The following is a 24,729-nucleotide window of genomic DNA, read 5'->3' on the forward strand; positions in this document are numbered from 1 at the left end:
TTATGTGTAGGTTGCACTATTTTTTGCCATGTGTAGATATTGCTTAGTATTTAAGTAGAAAAATTGTTTAGCTTCGTGTGTTGTTTCTGTCCACACAATTGCTGATCATTTTTTAATCAAGCCAAAGTGAAGGTTAAAAGTGGTGGGTCCAATTATAATTATGCTTTTTTAACTCTGAAAAATGTTACTTATATGACTGTGAAAAAAAAGAAAATGGGAAAGGATGTGTTTGTAACGGGTGAAGAAGGAAAAGGAAGAAAATGTAGCAGAAGATATTCTTACAAGGATGTAAATTTATAATACTTAAGTGGATGTAAACGTCTTTTTATTGATTTTATAAGGTTTGTTAAACTTAAAATTTACTTTTTTAAAATATATCGACAAAACTTGTATAAAGGAAACTAAAATGTGATATTCACTCTAGAGTTTTTTTATAAGTAGAGTGTACATCAATTGATCAATAAATTTACCTATTAATTGATCACATCAAATTATTAGTAGTTTGATAAAGTAGAGAGGTAAAATACTTATAAATTTAAAAATTTAGATAACGAATTTCATAACATTTAAAACAATATTATAAAACATATAAATAAATTTCTCCACCTCAGTAACTCCCACCTTTCTCAGTTATATGCGGGGGAAAATGGTGCCCTTTGATGTTGACACGATCAATGAGTTTTTGGGCACCCAACTGGTTGATGATGTGGAGTGTCAGTTTTCAATGTTAGATGATGAGGGCGTGGCGCCTGGAGAGCTGATCCAAGCACTCTGCTTGGCGGGTGAAGGATTTCACAGGGGTACGATTCAGAGAGGTTCCCTTCACCCTTTGGCCCGCTTCTGGTCAGCATTTGTACACGCCAACATCTCCCCGTGCTCCCATGTGTCTGATCTTACGGAGGGACGCGCCACCATTTTATACACCATCCTGACAGGTCGGGTGATGGATGTAGGGCAATTCATTGCCAATGAAATCCACCGGTGTGCTAACGCCGTTGGCAAGGCCGCTCTTGGCATCCCTCTCTCATCACCCATCTTTGCAGCCTGGCAGGGGTGGACATTTCTGTACCCCCGTTGGAGAAAGCAACGCAGGACCTAGACTTTTCATATTTTCAGAGGTTTTGCTCAGTTGCTCCCAGACCCAAGAGGCGCCATCAGCCACAGCCAGAGGCTGAGCCAGAGCCCGAGCCCGAGGCAACTCCCACCATTGACATACGGTTGCAGGCTTTGGAGGCCAAGCTCGATCACCTTCAGCTCCTAGAACCCCAGATGCAGGCCTTATACCGAATGGAGATGGCCAATGCTGACATGCTTAGGGGCATCTCCCTAACTATTCCTGAGTTGCACACCCCATCAGCTGAGGAATTTGCTGCCACTGTTGCTTGGCCTGGGGCCCAGGCCACTACTACTAGAGGAGGTGGAGCCTCAACTGCTGCAGAGGATGAGGAGGAGGATCTAGACGAAGAGGGCGAGGATGACGCCTGAGCACTTGGAGAGAGTGATTCACTTTTTGCAGGACTTGTTTTGTTGATAGTCCTGATTTATTTTATGCTTTTAGTTTTCAGTCTTAACTTTCTTTTGATAGTTTTGAACTTTTTAGCATAGTGTAGAACTTTGTAACTTGGTTGTGGTGAACTAATCTTTTGCATTGAATTACTACTTTTCATAATCATCTTTTGTGCTTGTTATGAAATGATGTTGAATTGGCTTGTGAGCATGAACTTGTGGTTGTTCTCATTTTGATATAGTGATGCTTGAGTTTAATTGTGATCAATGATTTCGGCATATGTTGACAATTGTGGAACCCAAATACCCTGTGAGAGGTTGTGCCCCAGAGTTAATTTGTGTGAATGCTATCATTGTGGACTCATAATTGACTTTGCTTGAGTTCAATTGTTATTCATTTACTTGCATGCTACAGGTGATCAAGGCCATCTTTCTTTTTCTTGTTACATAATTGAGCCAATCCTTTTTAAGTTGATTTCTTGTGCAAATCCTTTGAGTCTTCTTTAAGCTTTAAAGATAATATGTGCCATTCCTTGAACCTTGAGCATAGTGAAGATTTTGACTACCTTACTTTGAGCTTGAGAGAGCAAATGATTGTTAGTCATGAGTATGGTTCAAGTTTGGGGGAATTATTGCTAATACAAGGGAGTATGGGAAAATTTGTAAAGTTTTTGGTTCAATTCAAAAAAAAAAAAAAGAAAAGAAAAGAAAAGAAAATTGGTGCAAGCAAGTTGGGAATTGGTTTCATTGGTTCAATAGAGAAGGGAGAAAAATACTTTCATGATTTGATTAGTTGCTCTCTTAGCTCAAGGTACTTTTGTTATCCTGAAAAACCAAATTTCCTTCTTAGCCTAGCCACGATACAAGCCATAAAAGACCTTGTGATGATAGCATGCTTGTGAAAGTTTTAGCCATTTTGAACAAAAAGCAAAGTTAAATTGTGTGACATTGTGATGGTAGAGAGAATGTTGTTTATATCTATACACTAGTGGGCTTGAGTGAAACACTTGTTCTTGTGAGAAGTGGCTCCCATTGATCAAGGAAACATTTTGCCATGATTGTTGATCCCTTATAAACTCTTGCATGCACTTGTGATATTTTTGTTTTGTGAACACCATAGCTTTAGTTTGCCTTGCTAATGAAACACATGTGCTACACAATCTTTCAAATAAGAGCAAGCACAATTGACATATGTTTTCTTGATTTACTAGATCATTGCAATTGTGTTGTTCATCTAGGCCAAGTTACCTTTTTGCTTGAGGACAAGCAAGGTTTTAAGTTTGGGGGAGTTGATAATGTTAATTTTTACCATTATCCAAGCTATATTTCATTAGCAAAATCATCTCTTCCAAAGCTTTTAACCTACTTAATCCTCAATTTTACCTTACTTTTGTAAATAAATACATTTTGGGTTACATTTATCTAAATATACCATTAATTCCCATTTTTTTGTGTCCTTTTTGTAGATGGGAAGCTTTGTCCAAAAATCCAGATTAATGAGTGACCCGGAATAGCAAGGAGAAGAAGAAAAATGTCAACAGGAAGCGCCTGGCGACACGAAGCAAGCGCTAGGCGGAACAGACCGCCAGTCAAGCGCCAACCAAGCGCCAGCCAGGCGCCCCTGTTACAAACCGCCTGGCGGTAATTGGACACCGCCGGGCGTTAGCTACCAGTTTTGCCCCCTGTTTGCCCGATACCGCCTGGCGGTGAGACCCTGCCGCCAGGCGCCATTGTTCGCTGATGTGGCAAGTTGGCTCCTTTTCTTCTGTTTTCGTGAGGGGAAAAGGATCTTTGGCATTTTGGAGGCACGAAGAACACATTTGGAGAGCTTCGAGGAGTGCTAGGGCTTGTGGGAATAGCTCCATCTTCCTCTTTGTATCTCTTTCTCTTCCATCTCTTCCATTTTTAAGCTTGAGCTCTCCATGACAATGGAGAGCTAAACCCATTTTTGTTGGGGTTAGATGTAACCACGAAACTCTTGTGTAAATGCAAATGTTTTGATTATATATATGACTCTTTCATTAATTGCTAGTCTTCTTATTTCTTCACTTAAAGCTTGCATTGATTTAGCCATCTCTTGCATGATTTTTGGTTCATGGGGTGTGAAAATATCTTTTGAAACCTAGATTTGGAATAAGAGAACTCAATGGAGCTTGTACCTAGGAATGGGGCTTGACCCATTGGTTGTCTTAAGCCCTTGTGCATAAAGCAAATTTGCTTATTAAGAGTTCAAGGAATTGACTTTTAATAAGGAAATTTAGGCTCAATCTATTAAGGAATTAGGGTTTGAGTAATATTGTGGGTTGGCATTAGCATATTAATGAAGAGAATGTTAAATTGTAGTTGCATGAGACCATAGTTGGTGAATTCTAACCCCGACAATATCAAGTCATATCATTTCTAATCTTTTCCACTCACTAAGTGCTTTTAACTTCCAAAGTTCAATTTTAATTATTTATGCAAAGTTTAATTTCATACATTAAAACTCAAAATATGGATTTATTCGTTAGTTTAAATTAGTGACTAATTACGCAATTAATTAGTATACACGAGTCTCTTGGGAAACGATATCCCGGTCTTACCGGAAAAATGTTACTACTTGCACGACTTGGTACACTTGCCAAAGTCTTAACAATGTGATCACCTTATTCCTTTGGGAGTGATAAAGGGTGATGTCGAGCAATGATCGAAGGGTTCATTCCAAATGTAATCTTCCTATGCATGGTGAGATTAGAGGGTGATGCACTGCAACTTACGAAATTACCCCTTCATATTTGAATTTTCCTACACGTGATTTATTCATTTGTCCTTATTATGAAAACAACATAATAAAATTAATAACACAAATAAAAATTTGTTATAGTTATAATAAAAATTTATTACTTCTAAAATTATTATTAAAATAAAATAAAATCTTCATATAAATAAATTATTTTCCACCTTACATATTAAATTTATTTTCACACCAAATATATTGTATTATTCATTTTTTATAATTTCAATCATTCAATAAAATTTTTAAAAATAATTCTCAATAATTTATATATTAGTTTATATTACTTTTAACAATAGAGACATTTTGGTAATCTAACTTTTTTATTTCTTAAAAGTTGTTTTTAATATGTCACACGAGTCAATTTAGTCAAAAATTTTCACACACTTCACTCTCTAATCCACTCGAAAATCACCTTCAAATCCTTTAAAATAAACAACACCAACTTCACCTTCTAATCCTTCCAATCTCTTCCTCTCTTTCAAACCATTCATCCCAAAAGAACACAACCTGTGTTGTGTTTGCTTTAAGGAGAGTGTATTTGCAAAGATGGAAATTAAGGTTAATATGATGTTTGTTTATCAGATTTTCTGTGGATGGCATAACGATGATTACAGGGATCCAAAAGATTATTAATTCCCCCATTATGAGCTGATTGCTAGGATTGAATTGTGCTATTACAAGTTTATCCTCTCCTCTTTCACGTGCATGGATCGGATATGGGGTCTTGAGATTCGATCCCATTGGGATGGATCAGATACGCGATTTTGAGGATTGGATCCACATAGTGCAGATTCGATCCTACTTTCCATGGCTGCTTGGTTCCTAACAATTTTTTATTATTTTCTTTTGCACATAAATTTTTTTTAATTTATTTTCATTTGTAGTGTTTAAAAAAATTATGAAAATAGATTTACTCACACAAAGATCAATTTATAATACTTATTAAACTAAGAGAAAAATGGTAATCTCATTATTACTTTTATTAAAACATATTTTTTTAATCTATCATATCAATCAAATTTTTCATAAACTTTCACAAAAATTACTTTTAAATTTACTCACCATCACTTCTAAATCCCTTAAAAGAAAAATAACAAAAAATTTACTCTTAAATAAACTCAAATCTATCTACTCACTCTCTCTCAATTACTCTCCCCCAAGTGAACACATCATAAGTCTCATTCCCTCGATGACTCAAGTACTTGTTGATGCATCACTACTTTGGTAAGCAGATTCACATTTCTTTTTGACCCGACAAAGTCAAAAGAAAATCATGAATAATTATTTTTCTAATAGACTTGTGTCTCGGTCTTACATGCCTTTTTCTTCATTGAAATTTTTGCTAGAGACTTTAGATATAACAACATGAGTGTTACAATACATTGTAATAGAAAGTATATGCTTATTTAATAATGGTAAATCATATAGAAAATTGTAAAAAAAAAGTCTCAACAATAACATATATATATATATATATATATATATATATATATATATATATGAATAATCTCTTCTTCCATTATAGATCATGAAACAACAGTGTGTTTAGGATATTTTCATAATACTTCATCCAATGTAAAAACATAACCATTAGTTGATTTTGTATTTCTAAAATCAAAATTCAATTTACATTAATATATCATTCAATAATTTTAATAAATTTCATATATTGAATGTCATAATTAGAAGAATCTCAAATAATATTATCATTATAAAACAAAATGTTACTAGAGGTATCACAAATAATTTTATTTAATTTATCTTTAAAGAAAATATCTTTTTGATTATATAATAATATTGTAAAAAATTTCACTCCAAAATAAACTATCAATACATTTTTTTTCTATTAACGCGTATATTAATTTTGTAAGACATTTCATGCTTTAAAATATTTTAAATGTGACTCTCTTCCATATTTATTCAAAATGGCATTTTTTGTATGTAGGTGTGCACTTTTCCTTACAATGTGTAGATATTGCTTAGTATTTAAGCAGAAAAATTGCTTAGCTTCGTGTATTGTTTCTGTCCACAATTGTTGATATTTTTTAATTAGATCAAAGTAAAGGTTAAAAGTGGTGGGTCCAAAGTTTGAAAAATGTTTCCAAAGTTTTGACTGTAAAAAAAATGAGGAAAAACGTGTGATCTGTTTGTTATGTATTAGACTTCATGTTGAAGAAGGAGAAGGAAGAAATATAGTAGCAATAAGTTGACAAAAGGAAAGGAAGTTATGTGAGAATGAAAAAAAAAAAAACAAGAAAAAAAAACAATGAAAGAAGTTATATATTATCCAAAATTTTACATTTGACAAAAATATAAAACAAATTTATAACGGATATAAATCTTATTTTACGGATCAAATATTTAGAGTTCAATTATATTTAAAGTTTATATTTAAGTTAATATAAGGGTTATTTAAAATTTATTTTAATGAAATTTGTTGTTTAATAAATTTATAAGATCATAATTATACTAAATTAATTCCAGTCTCAAGGTCAAACTTAAGACATATATTTCATATATTTCGATATGTGAAGTATTTGTTGAAGATGTGAAATAAAACAAATTTATCTATAAATTTTATCAACATTTTATTAATTTAATAAGATTGAGTTAAATTTAAAATTTAGATGAATATCTACAAAAGTTTGTATAAGAAGTTAATATGTTATATTCTTTCTACAATTTTTTTATAAGTAGATTTTACATCAAGTGATCAATAAATTTATCCGTAAATTGATCCCGTCAAGTTATTATTGATTTGATACAGGGAAAACGTAAAATATTTATAAATTTAAAGAGTTAGATAATAAAATTCATAAAATTAAAAACAAATGAGAAAATATGTAAATAAATTTTTCCATAAGTTGTATCTACACTTCCCAATTCCATCTTTATTCTTCTTCTCATTATGTTTCCACTTAAACTAAGAAATGAGTTTAAATTCTGTAGGTAGAAACATAATAAGGTCCTAAAAATTGATTTTAATATAACTTATCTCGTGGAGACTTTGAGATTAAGGCTTTTTACTACCCACGATTAATGAGAACTTATTTTAAAAGTAAATATTAAAAAAAAATTGTTATTATCAGATCATAAGCCATATTCACATATTTATTAAAAAAATATTAAAGGTTTCAGCAGTTCTACCCAAGATTGCACTTCAAGAGATATACTCTTTTTCATGTGATAATAACAAAGTAGTGACATATAGAATTAGCGACCAATGAGAAAAAACATGCAACTTTTTGTACACTTTTTAAAGGCGTGACATTCCTAATCGAACCATAAGCTAAGAATTTGAATTCTCTCCTGAGCTTTTTATTTTTTAATATTATTTTTTTAGTGTATCTTTATAATATACTGATTATTACTAATTTTGACATTTTTAAATATATTAAAAAAATAATTAAAAGGCCAACAGGATATACTTTTAATGCTCATCAGAGAGATTTTGCAATTCAGAGCATAGCATGTACTTTTTCTGATAAATTTAAAGTGATTTGGAAGTTAATCGGTATATATATTTACATTGGAAAGTGTGGTATATACAGAAGCAATGAATCAAAGAAAACCTGTAGTGCCATGTGATAATGTGATAATGTTATTTGAAAGAGAAGTTGCAAGCTCCAGCTTCACCAGTGCTTCAGTTCAAAAGCCTACATTAGTAGTACATGCTATATACATTTCTTGTTCACCTAATTTATACTCCTTTAGTCATTGAAGCCTGAGATTTTATCTCAAATAAAACACAAACTTAGTATTCTGAAGAATACTAAACAAATTATGCAGTCAAGAAAATGAAAGCTTTCCAAATATTTTCACTTTTCTGTCAGACCATCTGCAACAGTTTCACAATTCCAACTGAGTTGGCCGCAACAAGCATGTTACATTTCTTTCTCCAGCAAACACTAGAAACAAACTGTCCACTATTATCACCACTATTTAGATGACCAGAAATAGGATCAATTGACTCAAATTTGTGAGAAGCAATTGGCATAGGCAGTGATTTGTGATAACAGTACACCTGAAAGGAACAAATGTTTAAAATGAATTAGAATTTGTATCTTGTTATCATGCTTTTGCTGGAAAATTCAATTAAGAGAAGCAAAGCTCCCACAAATATCATTAGCATGATGTAAATAGAATGACCTCACCTCATGTATTGATTGTAAGAATGGATGATACTCATATTCTCTAATTCTACACATTAAATTGATTTAACCCAACAACATTATTGTTTTTTTAAGGCGTTAGATTAGATTCTAAACTGACATTTGAACTAGAATGTGTCAAACCGTATAAATGCCTCAAACGTCAGTATGAAACATTGTCTAACACGTCAACAAAATGTAACGTAATTGGGTTAGAATGACTATATCTATTCATTTATAAAGTTTGGAGACCATATTATATCAAAACTATATCAAAGCTTGAGATAGAGACGAATTCCAATTTTATATCAAAGTTTAAGGACTAAAAACATATTTAACCCTTATATTAAATACCTGACCTATATACCAACCATCTTTACATGGTATAAAGAATTATGCTTGGTGATTCAGAACACATAATATTTTAATCTGCATTGGGATCTGTTTTAACAAAGCTTGATTTTATTCAAGATCGGTAAGACAATTCATAAATGAACAAAAGCAAAACTAATCATACATACGTATATGATGAAAGCAATAACAACTCTAAGTAACATTAGGCTATACACAATTTCATTCCATGATCAGGCTCCTAAATAAGCATAAAGTAACCCAAAAGAGAAAAGAAAATTCAATAACTGATTTCTTTTCCCACATACAGTGCAGATGGTGAAACATTTTGCAGGCTTCATAACAATCAGCATCCAATGGTGAAGTTAGACTATAATTCCATTCCATATTGCAAAGTCAAGGTTAGGAAAAAAGAAAAGGAATACCTCATTAGATTCTGAACCACATGCAATGTATTCGTCCAAAACAGATAATCCCACAAAATTCTGCAGAAGAAGAAGATGATGATGAAATATAAACAGATTAGAAGAACAGATAAAAGAATACAGAAAAGTGTGAAAAAATATGTTGAGAGTATTAAGAAGTGGACTTTAAGCCTGAAACAGCAAACCCATCAAGGGACATTGACTTACTTTACAAGCCAGTTTTGTGGAGTTGAGTTAGGCTTAAAGTCGACTTCTTAACAAAGAAACCAACCTTTTCATTACTATGACCTTTATAGTTTAAGACACAAGCATCAGAGGACAAACCAGAAGAGCTGGTTTTCTTCAGGTCCCAAAGCTTCAAAGAGTTGTCAGTGGAAGCAGAGACAACTGTTTCAGCGTCTAAAAATTTTACATAACTAACAGCTTTTCCATGACCAGCTAATGTGCACCACGGAATCCTAGTGTGACGAAGATCATAACCATAAACCTTGTAATCAGCTGATCCAAAAAATAAAAGATTTGTTGAGTAAGAAGAGAACTGAACACAGCATATATTGGCAGGGTTCCAGATGGTTCCCAGAGAATTTTTCTGCAAAAACAACAGCATATCAGACAATTAGTATGCAGTATGAAGCAATAGCATATTTTCTATCACATAGTTATGTTTCTCTTCATATCATTCTTTTGATTGTTACTATTAAATGCATAAAAGAAAGCATGCCTCGCTGATATTCCACAGTTTGACAGAGCAGTCATCACTTCCACTAGCAAACATTTTTGGGTCTGACAGAGAAAAATGAACAGACCAAGCTCTCTTTTGGTGCTCCATGTATTGAGACAATGGCTGACCAGTGTCTGCATCCCACATCTGGATTCATCCATACAAGTTATTTTATTAATGTCAATGAAACCTAAGAAACAGTCAAATGCAAAGGCAATGGAAGTTTGGTTAGTATGAATGAAAGGGACAACACTAAAATTGGGTTTCATCAATGCTTTAAGGGTTTAATATATTTTTAGTCTCTAAACTTGGACACAAAATTAGAATTCGTCCATATCCCAAACATTTATACATTTTGGTCCTCAAACGTAAGAAATGAATGGATATAATCTTTCTAATCCAATGACGTCAACTTTTTCTTACGAATGTGTTGTAGGTTAGCATTTGAACTGAAACATAGTATAAACAATTGAAACACCAGCTTGAAACGCCATTTAACACGTCAAAATTGCAAGGTATACACACCTGAACAACACCATCATAGTCAGTAGATGCCAGGTGATTTTTGATGTAGGTGTTCCAGCACACACAGCTAAGCTTTGATTTATTTGTCATCTCAACCAATGGGTATTGAATGTCAACAGAATCACTTGAAATAGCATTGAGGTCAAAAATCTTGATTTTCTTTGAAACTCCTGCTGCTGCCATGTAATCTTCATCACGGTCAAAACTTAAAGCACACATTACATTGGAAGAACTAAGCAGATCTCTATTTCTTAATCTGCCACGCTCTTCAAACTTGCTGCAACGAGCAAACTTGCATAAACCTTCAAAGAAGGATCCTAGACAACCAACAGAAGTACTTATTCTTCTAGGCTCCTTATTAGCAGCATGCTTTTCCATCAGGTTTTTATCATTGCTTGGAATAGATGAAGCATCTTTTGGCAGGACTCGGATTCTTGAAGAAAAATACGAATTCTCTAGCTGACTTATGTTAGCCATAAATCTTTCTTCATCACCAAATGACCTTTGAATGGATCTACTCATGTCTGAACTAGAAGAATCTTGAAAATGAAAATTGTTGTTCTCACTCACTTCTGAATTTTTCATTTGTGCCAAAGGAAATACTGAATCTGTACCAAATGGATATCTTCTTTCTATCTCCTGAATATCTTCATTCAGCAAATTCAGCTGTTCTTCTAACTTGGAAGCCTGTATCATCTTTTCTTCTTTGAGTGAAGTTAGAAAGTGTAGTAGTTTATCTGTTTCAGCCTCATCGTCAGATATTCCAACATCATCTATAGAGCTTGATTCCTCTGATTCTCGTATAAACTCAGATTCTAAAATGATCCTGTTGTACAAAAGAAGAATTAAAAAGTTATAATATAAATAGAAGCTTCTTCAATATCAGTATCTCACAACTATCATCATCCATCATGAAGCCATTGAAGATGGCACTGTCAGAATACATTCTTGAGTAAGGAAACTTGTACAAATTCAAATTGAGGCAGAAAGATATTGTCAAACATAAGAAAGAGAGCATGTTCATCACCTAGCATTAGGACGAGAGGATGGTTCAGGATGCAGAAGCCAGAGACAAAAGCCAGCTTCCTTTGGATTTTCTGCTAGAAACTTAGGTGGTAAGATTCTATGACACAACTCCAACATCGCAGTTGAATGTGCCTCCCTTGACTCAACATTGCACAGCAACTGAGAATAATACCATCCGCATAAATGTTAAAAAGATTAACATATTTAAACAGTTAATCTTTGAATAGGATTAATAGCAACTTAAATAGTTAAAATGATCAACATATTTAACTCTAATCCAGAAAGTTCAATCCTTCATAACTCATGTTTCAATGTCAATTCTAAAGGTTTGGTACTGCATGTCAAACATATATTTTGTTTGGAATTAATTTCTTGCTGGGTTGCAGCAACCAAAATCTCATCATTTTCATGAACATATTCTGAAAAAAAAAAAATAATGGAGCATATTGAAGCTCTGTGGTTAGCTTGCTATCATTCAGCTTGCTATCAATAAAAGTAATATATGATAAAGCTTTATGAAAGGTAACAATGTGTGAAACAATATTTTCTTACTTCAAAAAGAAGAACTCCAAGGCTATAAATATTAGATGACAAGGTGCAGACTCCATCATTCAGCATTTCTGGACTACAATACCACTTCTCTTCTAATGGAATGGTAGCAGACATAAACTGATTTTCTATGGTAAAAGTATGTTGACAATTAGAAATATCTTTACTCCTTGATTCCAAGGGTTTGATTGTGTCAGAGTCAGTTTGATTCACTATTCTCCTGAAGCCATGAGTAGAGGAGCATTGATGCAACTTCCTAAAAGATCCTGTTTCTTCAAACAGTTTTTGCTGCTTTGTACTTGAACTTTGGCAAGCACAGGTATTCTGTTCCAGAGGCCTTTTCCTAGTCACATTGCAGGTCATGACTTCATTACCTAACCGTTGTTGGCCGTATGAACCAATGTACTTAATCTTACTTGAAGACAATAAAGTGAAACAAGATGGTGTAAAGTCTAGCAAGACAAGTCCCTGGGAGTGTGCAGAATCAACCAATTCCAATACCTGCTTAAATATATGAATTTTTCCTAATTTCTTCATGTTATGACATTCAGATTTCAGCCACTCTCTCAAGTTTATTTCATTGCTACCAGACACTACAGTTTCTTCCACTAAAGGCTTATTATCATCATCATCATCAACATTTGATCTCCTCAGTGTATCAGATTGAAACGTGGCTGCAAAAGGTTTCTCATGCTGCAGGCTCTTGTGTGCTCCTACAATGCTGAAGCTTTTTTCTAAATCTTCACAAATAACCTCCTTTCCCTTCCTTGTTTGCTTTACAATCAATTGAGGATAGTTATATGCAGATGAAGTACTCTGAGTTATACTGCTAATAAGATGTGCATTGTTTGAGATTATAGTCTGATTTACACTCTTACCAGACAAAGGCTTCAGGTCCCAAACTTCAAAATCCTTTCCCTTAAGTACCTTACTTAATCTGAATGGTATCTGTTCTTCAACCTCGGAAACAACTTCTCTATTTATGTCATTATACTTAGACTCAACAGTCAACTGATTCCTTGTCTGTCTTGAATTATGTGGGTGAGTAACTAACTCTGGATTCTTGTTCTTATAATTCCTAATAGCAACAGACAACTTTTCAACAATGTGTTCAGAATCTATACCAGAACACAAACTAGTCCTAGGAAGTCCAGATCCAGCTAAGGAAATTACATACCTATTCACACCATTGTCCTGATTACCAATCACATTGTCATTTGGCAAACTCTCTGACCACTCCTTCTTAATAGGTGTGCACAATCTAGGTGATTTTGACATGTTTTGCTGACCCCCATTCTTAAGAAAAGATTCATTAGTTTTTCTCTTGTGCTCCTCAGTCCCAGCCCCGGTCCCACCATTTGCATCAGTCATGTCTTCTAGCAAAATTCATGCAACCCCGAATGCAGTTCCTTCCATTAATTTGAAAGAACTGCACCAGAAGATTTAGATCAGTGAGATCACAAGAAATAGTTCAGAGAACAAACTTCAACATAATTAGAACGAGAAACTATGAAAATGATCGCAACTGAAAACCTAGACACAACTATAGTAAAATACTTAAGACTCCATTGCTATACAAATACAAATGGATTCAAATTTTCGCTTTTGTTCTAAAATTTCCAAAGGGTGACATAAGCATGCATGTACTGAAGCTGTTCAATTCGTTATAAGCAGAGATGTAATTGTTGTGTCAGATGACAAAACATAAAAAGTTAACCATTTAGCTAACATGAAATATTGAGAGTGTGAGATTGTGTGAAGAAAGAACAAAAAAAAACACCAATGAATGAACATGGAGTAAGCAGCAGCATGAGAAAGAGATATGAGAGACCAATGGATAAAATGAAGTGATAAAGAGAATGACTTTAGATGGTTACCTCATAGTTAACAAGAGTTCCTCTCAGAAAAGAAATATCTTGGTTAACAAAACTGACAAAACAAGTACAATGAAACCAATAAATAGTTGAATTGAGAGAAAAACTTAGGTTGTTTTTGGGTTAGATATTTATTATAATTATTATGGACACCGTTTAGTAGTTTTTTCTTTTTCATTAATTAGATTCGGAGCATATATGACTGTCCACGTCTGAGGCCAAAAGTACTGCCACGATATCATCTTGCCGCCGCCAGCTACACAAGTTTAAATGAAGTATAAATTAATATTTTTTTTATCAATTGGTTTTTTATATATATATATTTTTATTAAGGTGGTCCAAGCGACTACGTCAACAATCTAATGTTTTTGTTTTAAAAAAGCATCGCTTATGTGATTAAAGATTGCATAGTCTTTTCGTTACTCTAGAGTTCACTGGTTTAGAATTTTCATCTATTTCAAACTTTCACTGTTAGAAATTATTATATTATATGAGATTTTTTTTTATAAATTTATTAGAAAAATTTGCAAGAAAATAATTTTTCCTATTATTTTTATTTTAAATTTTAATAGGTAAATAATTTCTTCTTAAGTAATCATTTCCTATAAATTTATAAAATTTATAAGTATTTCTTATAAGATTTATTGTCAAAAATATTTTACACAAAATATTTTATAAGAAAATTGGTAGCAATTTTTTGTATTTTTTTTTTCACAACAAAATTTATTAATATTTTCTACGAAAAAATTTCAAAACAAACATGAAATATGAATTTTTTTAGTAGTGTTTACTTACATGAGATAAGTTTAAAGTTAAGGTAGTTCTATAGTGTAAAATATAATCATATAGTAGTCTAATTTATTTTTATTTTCATTTTACTTCCTTTCATAATTTGTAGAAACTTGACTTATTTCTTAAGCATGTTTTGCAATAATAGAAGTGATATAATATTTTGATGGGTTATATTTCATATTTTTTATATGAGATTATAGTTATTGAAAGATTGTAATTTTATATATATATATATATATATATATATATATATATATATATATTGGCAGAACTTCAACAAAAATTTTAAGGGTGTCAAATTATATTTATTATATATAAATTATTTTTTCTAGTTAAAAAAAAAAATTCATTTTCTCACATTATTTTTTCTATTTAAAACAAGCACTCATAACGATAGAATCCAAAAAATATGACAATAATATATATATATATATATATATATATATATAAATAAGTAGCATAAAGTTTATCATCAACAACAATATATTAAAAAAAGAGCAAAAGTTATCTTTTCGGATCACGTTCTAAAGTATTTCAAAATTCATTATATATAACTTTAGGAACCTTAGAGGATTGTTTTTCATTTTCTTCAATTTTTGGATTCTCATAAAGTTTCTCAAATTTATGTGACATAGATGTATTTTTTCATCTTCATCACAAGCCGTCCACTTGAAAAAAAAAATCAATTATTTTACTCTTTGCCATAATTTTTCTAATATAAATTTGTCACCTCTTATCTATTTAGAAAAATATTAAATTATGAATATCCTAAACTAAATCTTAAAACCGAGACTCAATATTCTAAAAAAAATAATAACTTCTAGATTGTTACATTTTGTTACCTTAGAGATTCTTAATCTTGTTCTTCACTTTCACTTACACGACTAAAATAGCTCTATCTACATAAAGAAGAGTTTGATGAACAATTAAAGCATGATTTTATGTTATGATCTCTAACCAATAGAGATATGCCTAAAGCGTAAAAATGGCACATATTGCTTTGAAAAAAAAAGAGAGTAAAAGATGAATTTATTCAAAAGAAAAAATTGTTCAATCCAAAATGTTTCTTAACTCCTCAATTTTGTCCTGGTTCAATTTGATTTTAAAAATAATAAGAAATTGATGATGAAAATTGGAATGGAAATAAAAGAAGAGAAAGAGATAAAGACACGAAAAAAAGAAAAACCAAATAAAGAAAAAAACATATTTTTAAATTTAAAAAAAATTAACTAAATTAATATAAATAAAATAATAATATATAAAATATTTTTAAAAATATATAAAAAATTAGAAAATAAGTGTTGAGGGAGCCATGACTCCTAATGTCAATACTATGTTTCGCCAAAAATATATATATATATATATATATATATATAGTATTAGTTATGCATATTTCACGTCATTTTTATCTAAAATTATGAACATTTTATTTTAATAATAGTATTTAATTTTGTTTTTCTTATCTAATGTGAACTTTGATTCGTACTAATTTTTTCTTACAAATTTGTTACTCTATTCGGTATAAATTAAGATTCATAGATAATATTAAGTTGAACTCAATTTAAGAACAAACAGATCGAATAGGATCGCAGAATTTTATACTAGTATTTGATTAAAAATTATTATTAACGTGATTTTTAAGATTATTCAAAAACTAATAAATTTATACAATAATTTATAATCAAATAAAAATTATATATATATATATATATATAATATGTCAGTTTTTTATGAAGAGAAAATCATTGTTGTTATATTTTGTATTAAATAATTTAAATATTTTTTAAATTAAATTATTAATTCTAGAAAAAACATGTTGGGTGGTTATTAAGATGACACGACGCTATGCATGATTCTAAGTGTCAGCGGTTGCAAGTTGCAGTATTCAAGTAATTGTAATGAATGTTAGTATTAGTATTAAAATATTAAAAAGGATTAGAGTAATTTGGTAAATCTACTTTGAGTTGCATATATCGTGGCTTGTGTTGGGGGTATGCAAATAAACACCTCTCTCGTGTTCTGTAGAACAGAAAATAATATTTTACAGATTAAATTACAACTTAATGATTTTATTATTATTCCTCTCTGGTAAATAATAAAATACACAAATTACTTGAAAACGAAAACAGACAGAAATATAGACGATATTGAAACTAAAATTGTTCTTATCGGAATTTTGCTTCGAGGTGGAAAGAGGTTTCTGTATTTGAGTATTTGAACTTTGAGTCACCTAAAAAGAAAAAAATCTATATGTATGACTCTACATTCAAGTATTGAGTTGTTCATAAATCTATATGTAGGACTCTACATTCAAGTATTGAGTTGTTCATAAAAGAAGTATATTACTCCAACGATTAAGTCTTATTTAAATATATAATAAGCATTAAGTTAAATTACTCTATGGGATATGAAATATTTATATAATATGCAGTAAATAATAACAAAATAATAAAATCAAAATATAATAACATGTATCATAACATAACTATGTTTATATCTTCTCGTATATTTAAATATTACCTTTTCTGTAAAATTTTAAAATGATAATAGTTTGAAAATAATAAAAATCAATTATTTTAATATTAAAAATTTTTAATATAAATAAAATTATTATAAACGAACGAGATAAACTCACTTATGTTTGAATACGTTCAGAAAAAAAAATACAAAAATGTTTATCGTGTGGGGTAGTGAAGTTCAATCTCTACAAAACTTCGAACGCCAACCATATCTTCTACCAAAAGAAATAACTAAACCAAGGGATAAAGTGTGAGAGCAACACAATTCAAAACGTAAATGCGAGAGGGTAAGGAGGGGCAGAAAAATATTAGTTGATGCAAAATCCACTAAGAAAAATGCTTTCTCAACCAGTGGAGAAAGCTACGAAGTTATGTCCTTGCATTGTTTTTCCACAACACTTATTATGGACAAATAGAACAACGAAAACAAATAGAACAAGGGAATAAATTTATGAATCCTAGTTCTAAGAGTTTCTAAACTCATCCTTTGAGAGGAAAATAAAGAAAATAACTTTAGGTTACCATCTCAGTATCCCCTTGCCTACGAAAAATAATTCAAAGAAAAACCACACCAATTGAACAGATTTATCTCATGTGGTTATCAAATTTCAGTCAGATATTCTGATCTCAACTCCTAAAATGTCCTTCACCATCTCGTATGTCACAAAAGCGATTGCTATCGATGGGACCACCTGCAAAACACCGTACGAGTTAAAGAATGCTACAAACAAAACAAAGCCACTAAACAATAATTTTCGGGTGAGTTTACTTGACATTGCAAGACTGTGTGAAAGGGAAATGAGAAAAATTTAAACGCCAAGCATGAAAGGAACATCCAGTAATGTCACCAAACAAAGGGAATTGCCGAACAAAAAAAACTAAACAAGCGGAATTATCTACTCTCTGCGTGGTTCTTGAACACAATAAAAGAAATTCAACTGCAGCCCAAAATATTCAAACTAATGCACATTGTCAAAGATTTATGAACAATACCACAAATCTAGGTAGTGTGCATATGCCTGCAGTTATCTTTGTAAGTTAATCCGGAACTGACCAACTACTGTACAGTATCAATAGTTCAGTATTTGGTTAAAGCTCAACCATAGGCAATGGGAGTAGAAATGTAGGTGTTTGTTTATTATGTTTACAGCTCTTATCAGAGGTTAATGACAGCAGATTATGATTGAGGGAATCCTACACGAATAATCCATGTGATAAGGTTTCCTGCAAATTTGAAGCCTTTCTTTTGACAGAACCGTAATATCACTCTAGATTCTAAAGTGATGGTAGAAAATGCAAGCCTTCCTTTTCCGGCAAGAAAAAAGCCTACACTCTACAACAGAATCATTATAGAATAGATCACAAGCATCAGATGAAGAGACGGACCTTTACAGAGTTGGGCACAAGACCCTTGTATAATGCACCGAATCCTTCATGCTGAACAGTTTTCCTGAATGCATCAACCATTCCAGTGTATTCAAGTGGCACTTTGCCTCTTCCATCACCAGTTAGAACAGAAGCAGCATGGTTCCAACCAACCATCTGCATTCTTCTACGAATAACGTCAAGAGGGTAAGCAACAGTTTGTCCAACAGTTCCAGCAGCAGCACCACAAGCCAGGCGTGTTGTCACACTCAACTCAGAATTATCAGCAAGACCAAATGCGTTAGATTTAACTAACCAATCTTTTAGAGACTCATACACAGCAAAGTTGAGACCTACATAAGGAATCTGGAGAAAAAGAATATTAATTCTATCAGAAGCACCCAAGAAGAAGGCTTTATTATTTTCATAAAAACATAATCATCTTTATAAAGAGAAAAGATAATTTGAAAATATTACTCACAACTCCAATAACTGAAGGAAGCCAGCCCTTATATAAAGCACGTGGACCTTCTTCCCTAAGCACAGTAGACAAAGCATGAAACATTCCTCTGTACTGATATGGGGATGCCTCAGTCTGCAAATACAAGGCAAACTTACTGAGTTTATACAAGTAATGAAGACTACAAAAAGCATCTATATACATAACATAATTTTTTTTTCTCCATTTAATTTTACAACTATTAGAAGATGCAGTATTCTGCACTTCCAGCCACCATTTTAGCTTCCAACAAGAAAAACAAACATTAGGTAAATGTAAAAATAAAAATGGAGAAAATACCTGCACAGTAATCCGGCCACGAACCATGTCCATTGGATAAGTTGCAGACATAGCAATTATTCCAGCACAAGCTCCAGCTCCAAGACGTAAGACAGGAGTCAGTTGAGCATCCTCTGCAGAAGGCAGAAGAGAAAATGATTAAATAACTAAACAGGTTTTAATACTAAAAGTTTTGTCAATTCAAACAAGATCAAGAACTTGTTTCAACCTGCATTGCAATAAGTGGTTGAGTTATTGAGGGGAGATATTTTTTTTAAATCAAAGTTATTAAAAGGGATTCATAATTCTAATTAAGTTTTGCCTCAATGGCCAGACATTTTCATCAAGATTATGATTTAAGCAGAGGAAGTCTGAACTCTAAAACTAATTACATGAGTTACTAATATAAGGGCGGAATCTCATAGTATATGGATATAGTACAGGAATAATAAACCAAAAAGGAAGAGATTTCCAGAAAGAAGAGCTTCATAATCCAAATCATCAATTTCAGTCAAATTTATACTTGTCCTTGATCTATTTTAAAAAATATTATCCCAAATAACACAAATTATGTCAAGAAAAAATTGTAAACATGAACATACCATTTCCAGTTTGCTGCTGATACATGTACAGTATACCTCTGTCATAATAGGAAGGAATAGTCAGAGAAAAACGGGACAAAGTCTATAAAATATGAAGTGGGATGCACTGAAATAATAAAAAGAAAATTTTAGCCACTGGAGTGACCCTATTTAAATAAGCCATGCAGGAAAAGGAACATGTTAAGAGAGAACTGCAGAAGCAAATTTTCCATAAGATGATTGTATTTGGTATAATAGTACCTTGGAATGAAAACCTAAAAAAATCAATAAAACAATCCACACAATATTTTGTATAGAAGAAAAACATACTTAGAAGCTTGCTCATAACTGAAGAACTTCACAGCAGAGTTAGGGACAATTCGAGCACAGTTAGTACCATTCCCTTTGAAAAGTCCACGGAGACCTTCAGTTCTCCATATATATTTTAGGCCTTGTATAGTTCCATTGTACTTAATGTTATGAGGGTTTTGGACCTGCATATGGCAAACCCAGAGACATGTCATATGTAGAAACTAGGATGTATGCAAACAAGCCAGGCAGGATACAGTATACTTTTGATCCCAGTATAAGCAAGCAAGAATAAATAGTTGAAAATAATGACAATTGTTGTACGGAGGAAATATTATGTTCGTGCATCTCATGTTATATTACATAATCACAGGGAATAGTCTCCACTGTGCCCTCCCCGGATAAACATGTTCATAAGCAACAAGGGAAGAAAATAAAAAAGTAAAACGAATCAAACTTCTCCCATTAGTTAAAATCAAATTATGTACTTCAACTTTTATAGAAGGCTCTCTTATTTAACAAGGCCAATAGCTTTGGTAAATAAGTTGATTTCAACCTATAAAAGAAGTTTGATTTATTTTGCTTGTTATTTTCTTCTTATGAATGCTAATGAAGAAGTTCAACAGAACAGAGTCCGAGTCTGTGTATGTGCTAATAAGCAGAACTTCTGTCCTGCATATTCTCTTGAATGATAAAGCATTCCCATTCTCTAAATTCTTTCCAAAACATTCTGTAATACCTTCCTCTAAATCTCTCTCCCCACATAAATTCAACAGGCATAATAGCTAAGTTCATGTAAGTCTAAACACCTAAATAAACTAACCTGTAGCAAAATTTTCAACCGTTCCAGAGGAGCAACTGCAGTACGTGACCTGCACAGACACAAAAAAATTGGTTCGGTTAAATCTTAAATCTTAAATATCATCAAAACAGTTCTCCAAACGATTGTCAAGAAATATTTGCCCAGAAAAATAGGCTATGGGGCATTTTTAATTGTAACTATATTTCAGCTCACAGAAATTAAAACGAAACTGGCATGAAACTCGAAGAATCAAGGGAACGAAGATTTTGCAGTGACTTCCACGATAAAAGGCACACATGCACAACAAACTAAACTTTATTACAAAACCCCAACACTGTGAGTGATTTTCACAAATCGCAAGTGATCCAATCCAAGCAAATATAACCAAAACCACGCCCATTAATAAACAGCGTCTTTTATATTCAACAGATCGTACACTCGATCCACTTCACCAAACACAAAAAGTCAGATTAATAAATCCACACGAAATTAACCCCCAAACGAGACATATTAAAGGCTCCTTCACAGTTGATCCAAGCCACAAAAGCCTTCAAATCAACCATTTATACATGCATGTGTTTCATAACATATTATTCATAAATAAAATGTTAATAAAAAAATAAAATAGGAAATGAGAAACGGAACTAACACTCCTCCGGCGACGCCTCCCGCGACGAGTGACTTGCAGATGCTGGCGAGCGCGTAGTTGGGAGCCTTGACTACGCCTTCTCGTGCGAGCTTGGCCTCCTCGGCGAGGTTGACGATGGTGGTGACGGCGGATTCCCCAGTCTTCACATTCTCCGAACCCATATATGAAAAAACTATTCTATAACCTAACCTAACCGGAACAAAATCGAGGTATCGGAATCGTCGAAGAGTGAGAGATCTCGGCAGGGAAACGGCAAATTGTTCCGGCGATTATTGCGGCGAAGCGATCACTACTCGCTCGCTCGAAGAGTGAGTGCTGTGGTGGCTGCGGGAGCTTCGAATAGAGGAGAGTGAGCTCACAAACCAATGCCAACAACTACTGCTACAACACAACAACAGGGGAAGAGTTGCGTCGTTACGACACCGTTCTATATATCAACACCTTTTGTTCTATTACATCACTCTTTATAACCTATTTTCCAAGGTGTATGAGTTTTATCAAATAAAAATTAAAATATGTTATTTTTAATAAATTGTTTTTTTTAGTATGAGTTTTAAATACATTTCAACAATTGTTGATAATATGTTATTATGAAAACATAAACAAATTTCTTAAACTTAATTTGTATATCATCTTCTTGCAATGAAATTGTGGATACTAGTGGTTCTTATATGAATTTATTCTTAATTTTTCAGGTGGAAAATTTTATTACCATAGTGTAATAATATTTCTTTTTACGAGAATAAAAGTTATGTATATTTATGTTAGAAAAACGAACTCATAAAAATTATTCATAACATCACTCTCAACTCATCCAAAACTATTAAAACTATATATATTTCTGAGCCATTTATGCTTTATATAATAATTATAAGTCATACTTATTTTTTATAACAATTTACCATAAATCAAAATAATAGAAAAAAGTATCCTCATATTTAAACGGTATCATAAACATCATTAATGGTAAGTATGTATAATATTAATATTTCATTTATGTAATATTTAAAAGCTACATTAAATATGCTTGAGTTTCACGTCCTTTGTAATCCTAAAATTAAGGGAAAAGAGAGTTAAAAATGGAAAAAAGAATAATACAAAAAAATTATAGTTCATATTCTTTTGATTATAAGTTAGTCTTTTTGACTTAATATAAATTTTCATAGAAAAACTTATCTTTATAATTGTTAAGATGCGGTCAATGAACACAGTATAAAAGCTACTAATAATAATAATAATACCTTGTTTGTTTTTTAAGCTTTTGCGTAAAGAGTTACAAAGATAATACTACTTCCCTTAAACTATAATATTTTAAGAAATTTATTTTATTTAATTATATTTTTAAAGTTCAATGCCTTATTGTTGATTTTTTTCTGTCGTTTCCACTTTTTTAAGCTAATTTTATATTAATATATTTATTGTAATAGAGAAATGAAAAAAGCAAAATAGAAAAACTTTAAATAAATTTTGTTATATTTTTTATTTGTCCATAGTTGTTAATAATTGAAAAGACTAAGGAATATTAAGTTTGTAATCTAATAAAGCAATAATAATAATAATAATAATAATAATAAAATAAAAGTTATGAAGTAAACTATAAATTTTCTATTACGAATTATGATTAATTAATTAATTAACTTATAAGTTAATGTTTGCTTAGATGATAATAGAAAATTATTTTAAAATTTAAGTAAATAAACATTTAATTCATAATGAATATTTAATATTTAATTTTTAATATTCTCTTGGATTAACTAAAAAGTAAGAGTGTAATTAAAAAAACAGCATTAATATTGTCTTAAATCTTTTATGTAATATGTCATTTTATATTCAATGTCATCAAACTTCTTATTTTGACAATAATTAAATTTCAATTAAGCAACACGTTTTAATTTAATACAAAATATCTTTTTCTAAAATTATTATAGATAATTTGTTTACTTAGATCAATATTTAATTAATAATCAATAGAATTTTTGTGTATTTATTTAAATGTATGAAATAATTTAAAAGTGATAATGATCTCTTATGTATCAATTAAATAACAGAATAAAGTTCTTTTTAGAGTCATTACATTTATGATATTAAACCATTCATGTATCAAGGAAACAAAATCTACATACATAATGTATACAGCATAATCAGAGTCTTTTGAGTTTGAAGTTTTTCATACTAAAAGCACTAAATATATATCTAAAATAAAATTAATACTACACAAAAATATACCTTTTATATATATATATATATATATATATATATATATATATATATATTAATGTCAATTTGTATATTGTTCTTAATGACAACCTCAAAGCATCCTCTTTCTTATGCACTCTCACATGCTCACATATAAAATATAATCATCAACATAAAATAAAATATTGAAAATCTCATGTGGTTATAGAAAAAATTACTTGAATACAACACCTAAGCAGTATATGAAAGCTTAAATAAGAAAAATAGAAAATCGTATCCAAAATCTGGAAGGAACTCATTTATTGGAATGAATTCAATACAAATAATATGAATCCATTTATATGTAAAACGTATAACAGAATATCAAAATATCGTGTGACTAAAGAAAAATTACTTTAACACAAACCTTAAACAATATATGAAAGCTAAGTAAAAGAAAATAGAGAAGCGTGTCCAAAATATGGAAGGAACTCATTTGTTAGAAGGAATTCAATACAAACTATATGAGTCCTAATATGTAAAATGCATAACAAAAAATCGGAATATCATGTGACTATGGAGAAAATTATTTGAACACAAACCCTTAACAATGTATGAAAGCTTATTAAACCAAATAGAAAAGTGTGTCCAAAATCTTGAATGAATTGAACAGATGTGTATATCAATCCCTTGATGTCTCACGGTAGAACATAATCATGGAGAAAAGAGAGGAGAAACATGTAAAAAAATAGTCATACCCGTCTCACGCCATGCCAAAACATAGTTTTCATACACTAAAGTGAAAACTAAAATTTTTTTGTCCAATTGAATTTTGTGCGACTTAGAAATTGTACG

At 31.3% G+C, this 24,729-nt stretch overlaps 2 protein-coding genes across 4 annotated transcripts; both read right to left on the minus strand.

The window, feature by feature from the left end:
• Nucleotides 1–7,839: 7,839 nt before the first annotated feature.
• Nucleotides 7,840–14,036, minus strand: LOC114167007 (protein SUPPRESSOR OF PHYA-105 1-like). Of its 3 annotated transcripts, XM_028051901.2 has the most exons (9): nt 13,908–14,036; nt 13,208–13,459; nt 12,034–13,108; nt 11,483–11,640; nt 10,456–11,281; nt 9,931–10,077; nt 9,481–9,798; nt 9,210–9,269; nt 7,840–8,306 (listed from the first exon to the last, which is right to left on the minus strand). In XM_028051901.2, exons 2-9 carry the CDS (start codon nt 13,399–13,401, stop codon nt 8,112–8,114), a joined length of 2,973 nt encoding a protein of 990 aa, XP_027907702.1. In that variant the 5' UTR covers nt 13,402–13,459; nt 13,908–14,036; the 3' UTR covers nt 7,840–8,111. The 3 variants fall into 3 exon arrangements, with proteins under 3 accessions (XP_027907702.1, XP_027907699.1, XP_027907700.1); XM_028051898.2 differs by having other exon boundaries at nt 12,034–13,459; XM_028051899.2 differs by lacking the exon at nt 13,908–14,036 and adding an exon at nt 13,811–13,891 and having other exon boundaries at nt 12,034–13,459.
• Nucleotides 14,037–17,523: 3,487 nt separating this feature from the next.
• Nucleotides 17,524–22,107, minus strand: ADNT1 (adenine nucleotide transporter 1). Its single transcript, XM_028052431.2, has 8 exons — nt 21,700–22,107; nt 21,072–21,120; nt 20,270–20,433; nt 19,961–19,998; nt 19,380–19,492; nt 19,062–19,175; nt 18,602–18,946; nt 17,524–17,907 (listed from the first exon to the last, which is right to left on the minus strand). The coding sequence occupies exons 1-8, from the start codon at nt 21,858–21,860 to the stop codon at nt 17,824–17,826; spliced, it is 1,068 nt and encodes a 355-aa protein (XP_027908232.1). The 5' UTR covers nt 21,861–22,107; the 3' UTR covers nt 17,524–17,823.
• Nucleotides 22,108–24,729: the final 2,622 nt, after the last annotated feature.

This window comes from Vigna unguiculata, chromosome 10, assembly GCF_037176805.1.
Source record: "Vigna unguiculata cultivar grain cowpea cultivar isolate G323 ecotype 2 chromosome 10, ASM3717680v1, whole genome shotgun sequence".
Lineage (NCBI taxonomy): Eukaryota > Viridiplantae > Streptophyta > Magnoliopsida > Fabales > Fabaceae > Vigna > Vigna unguiculata.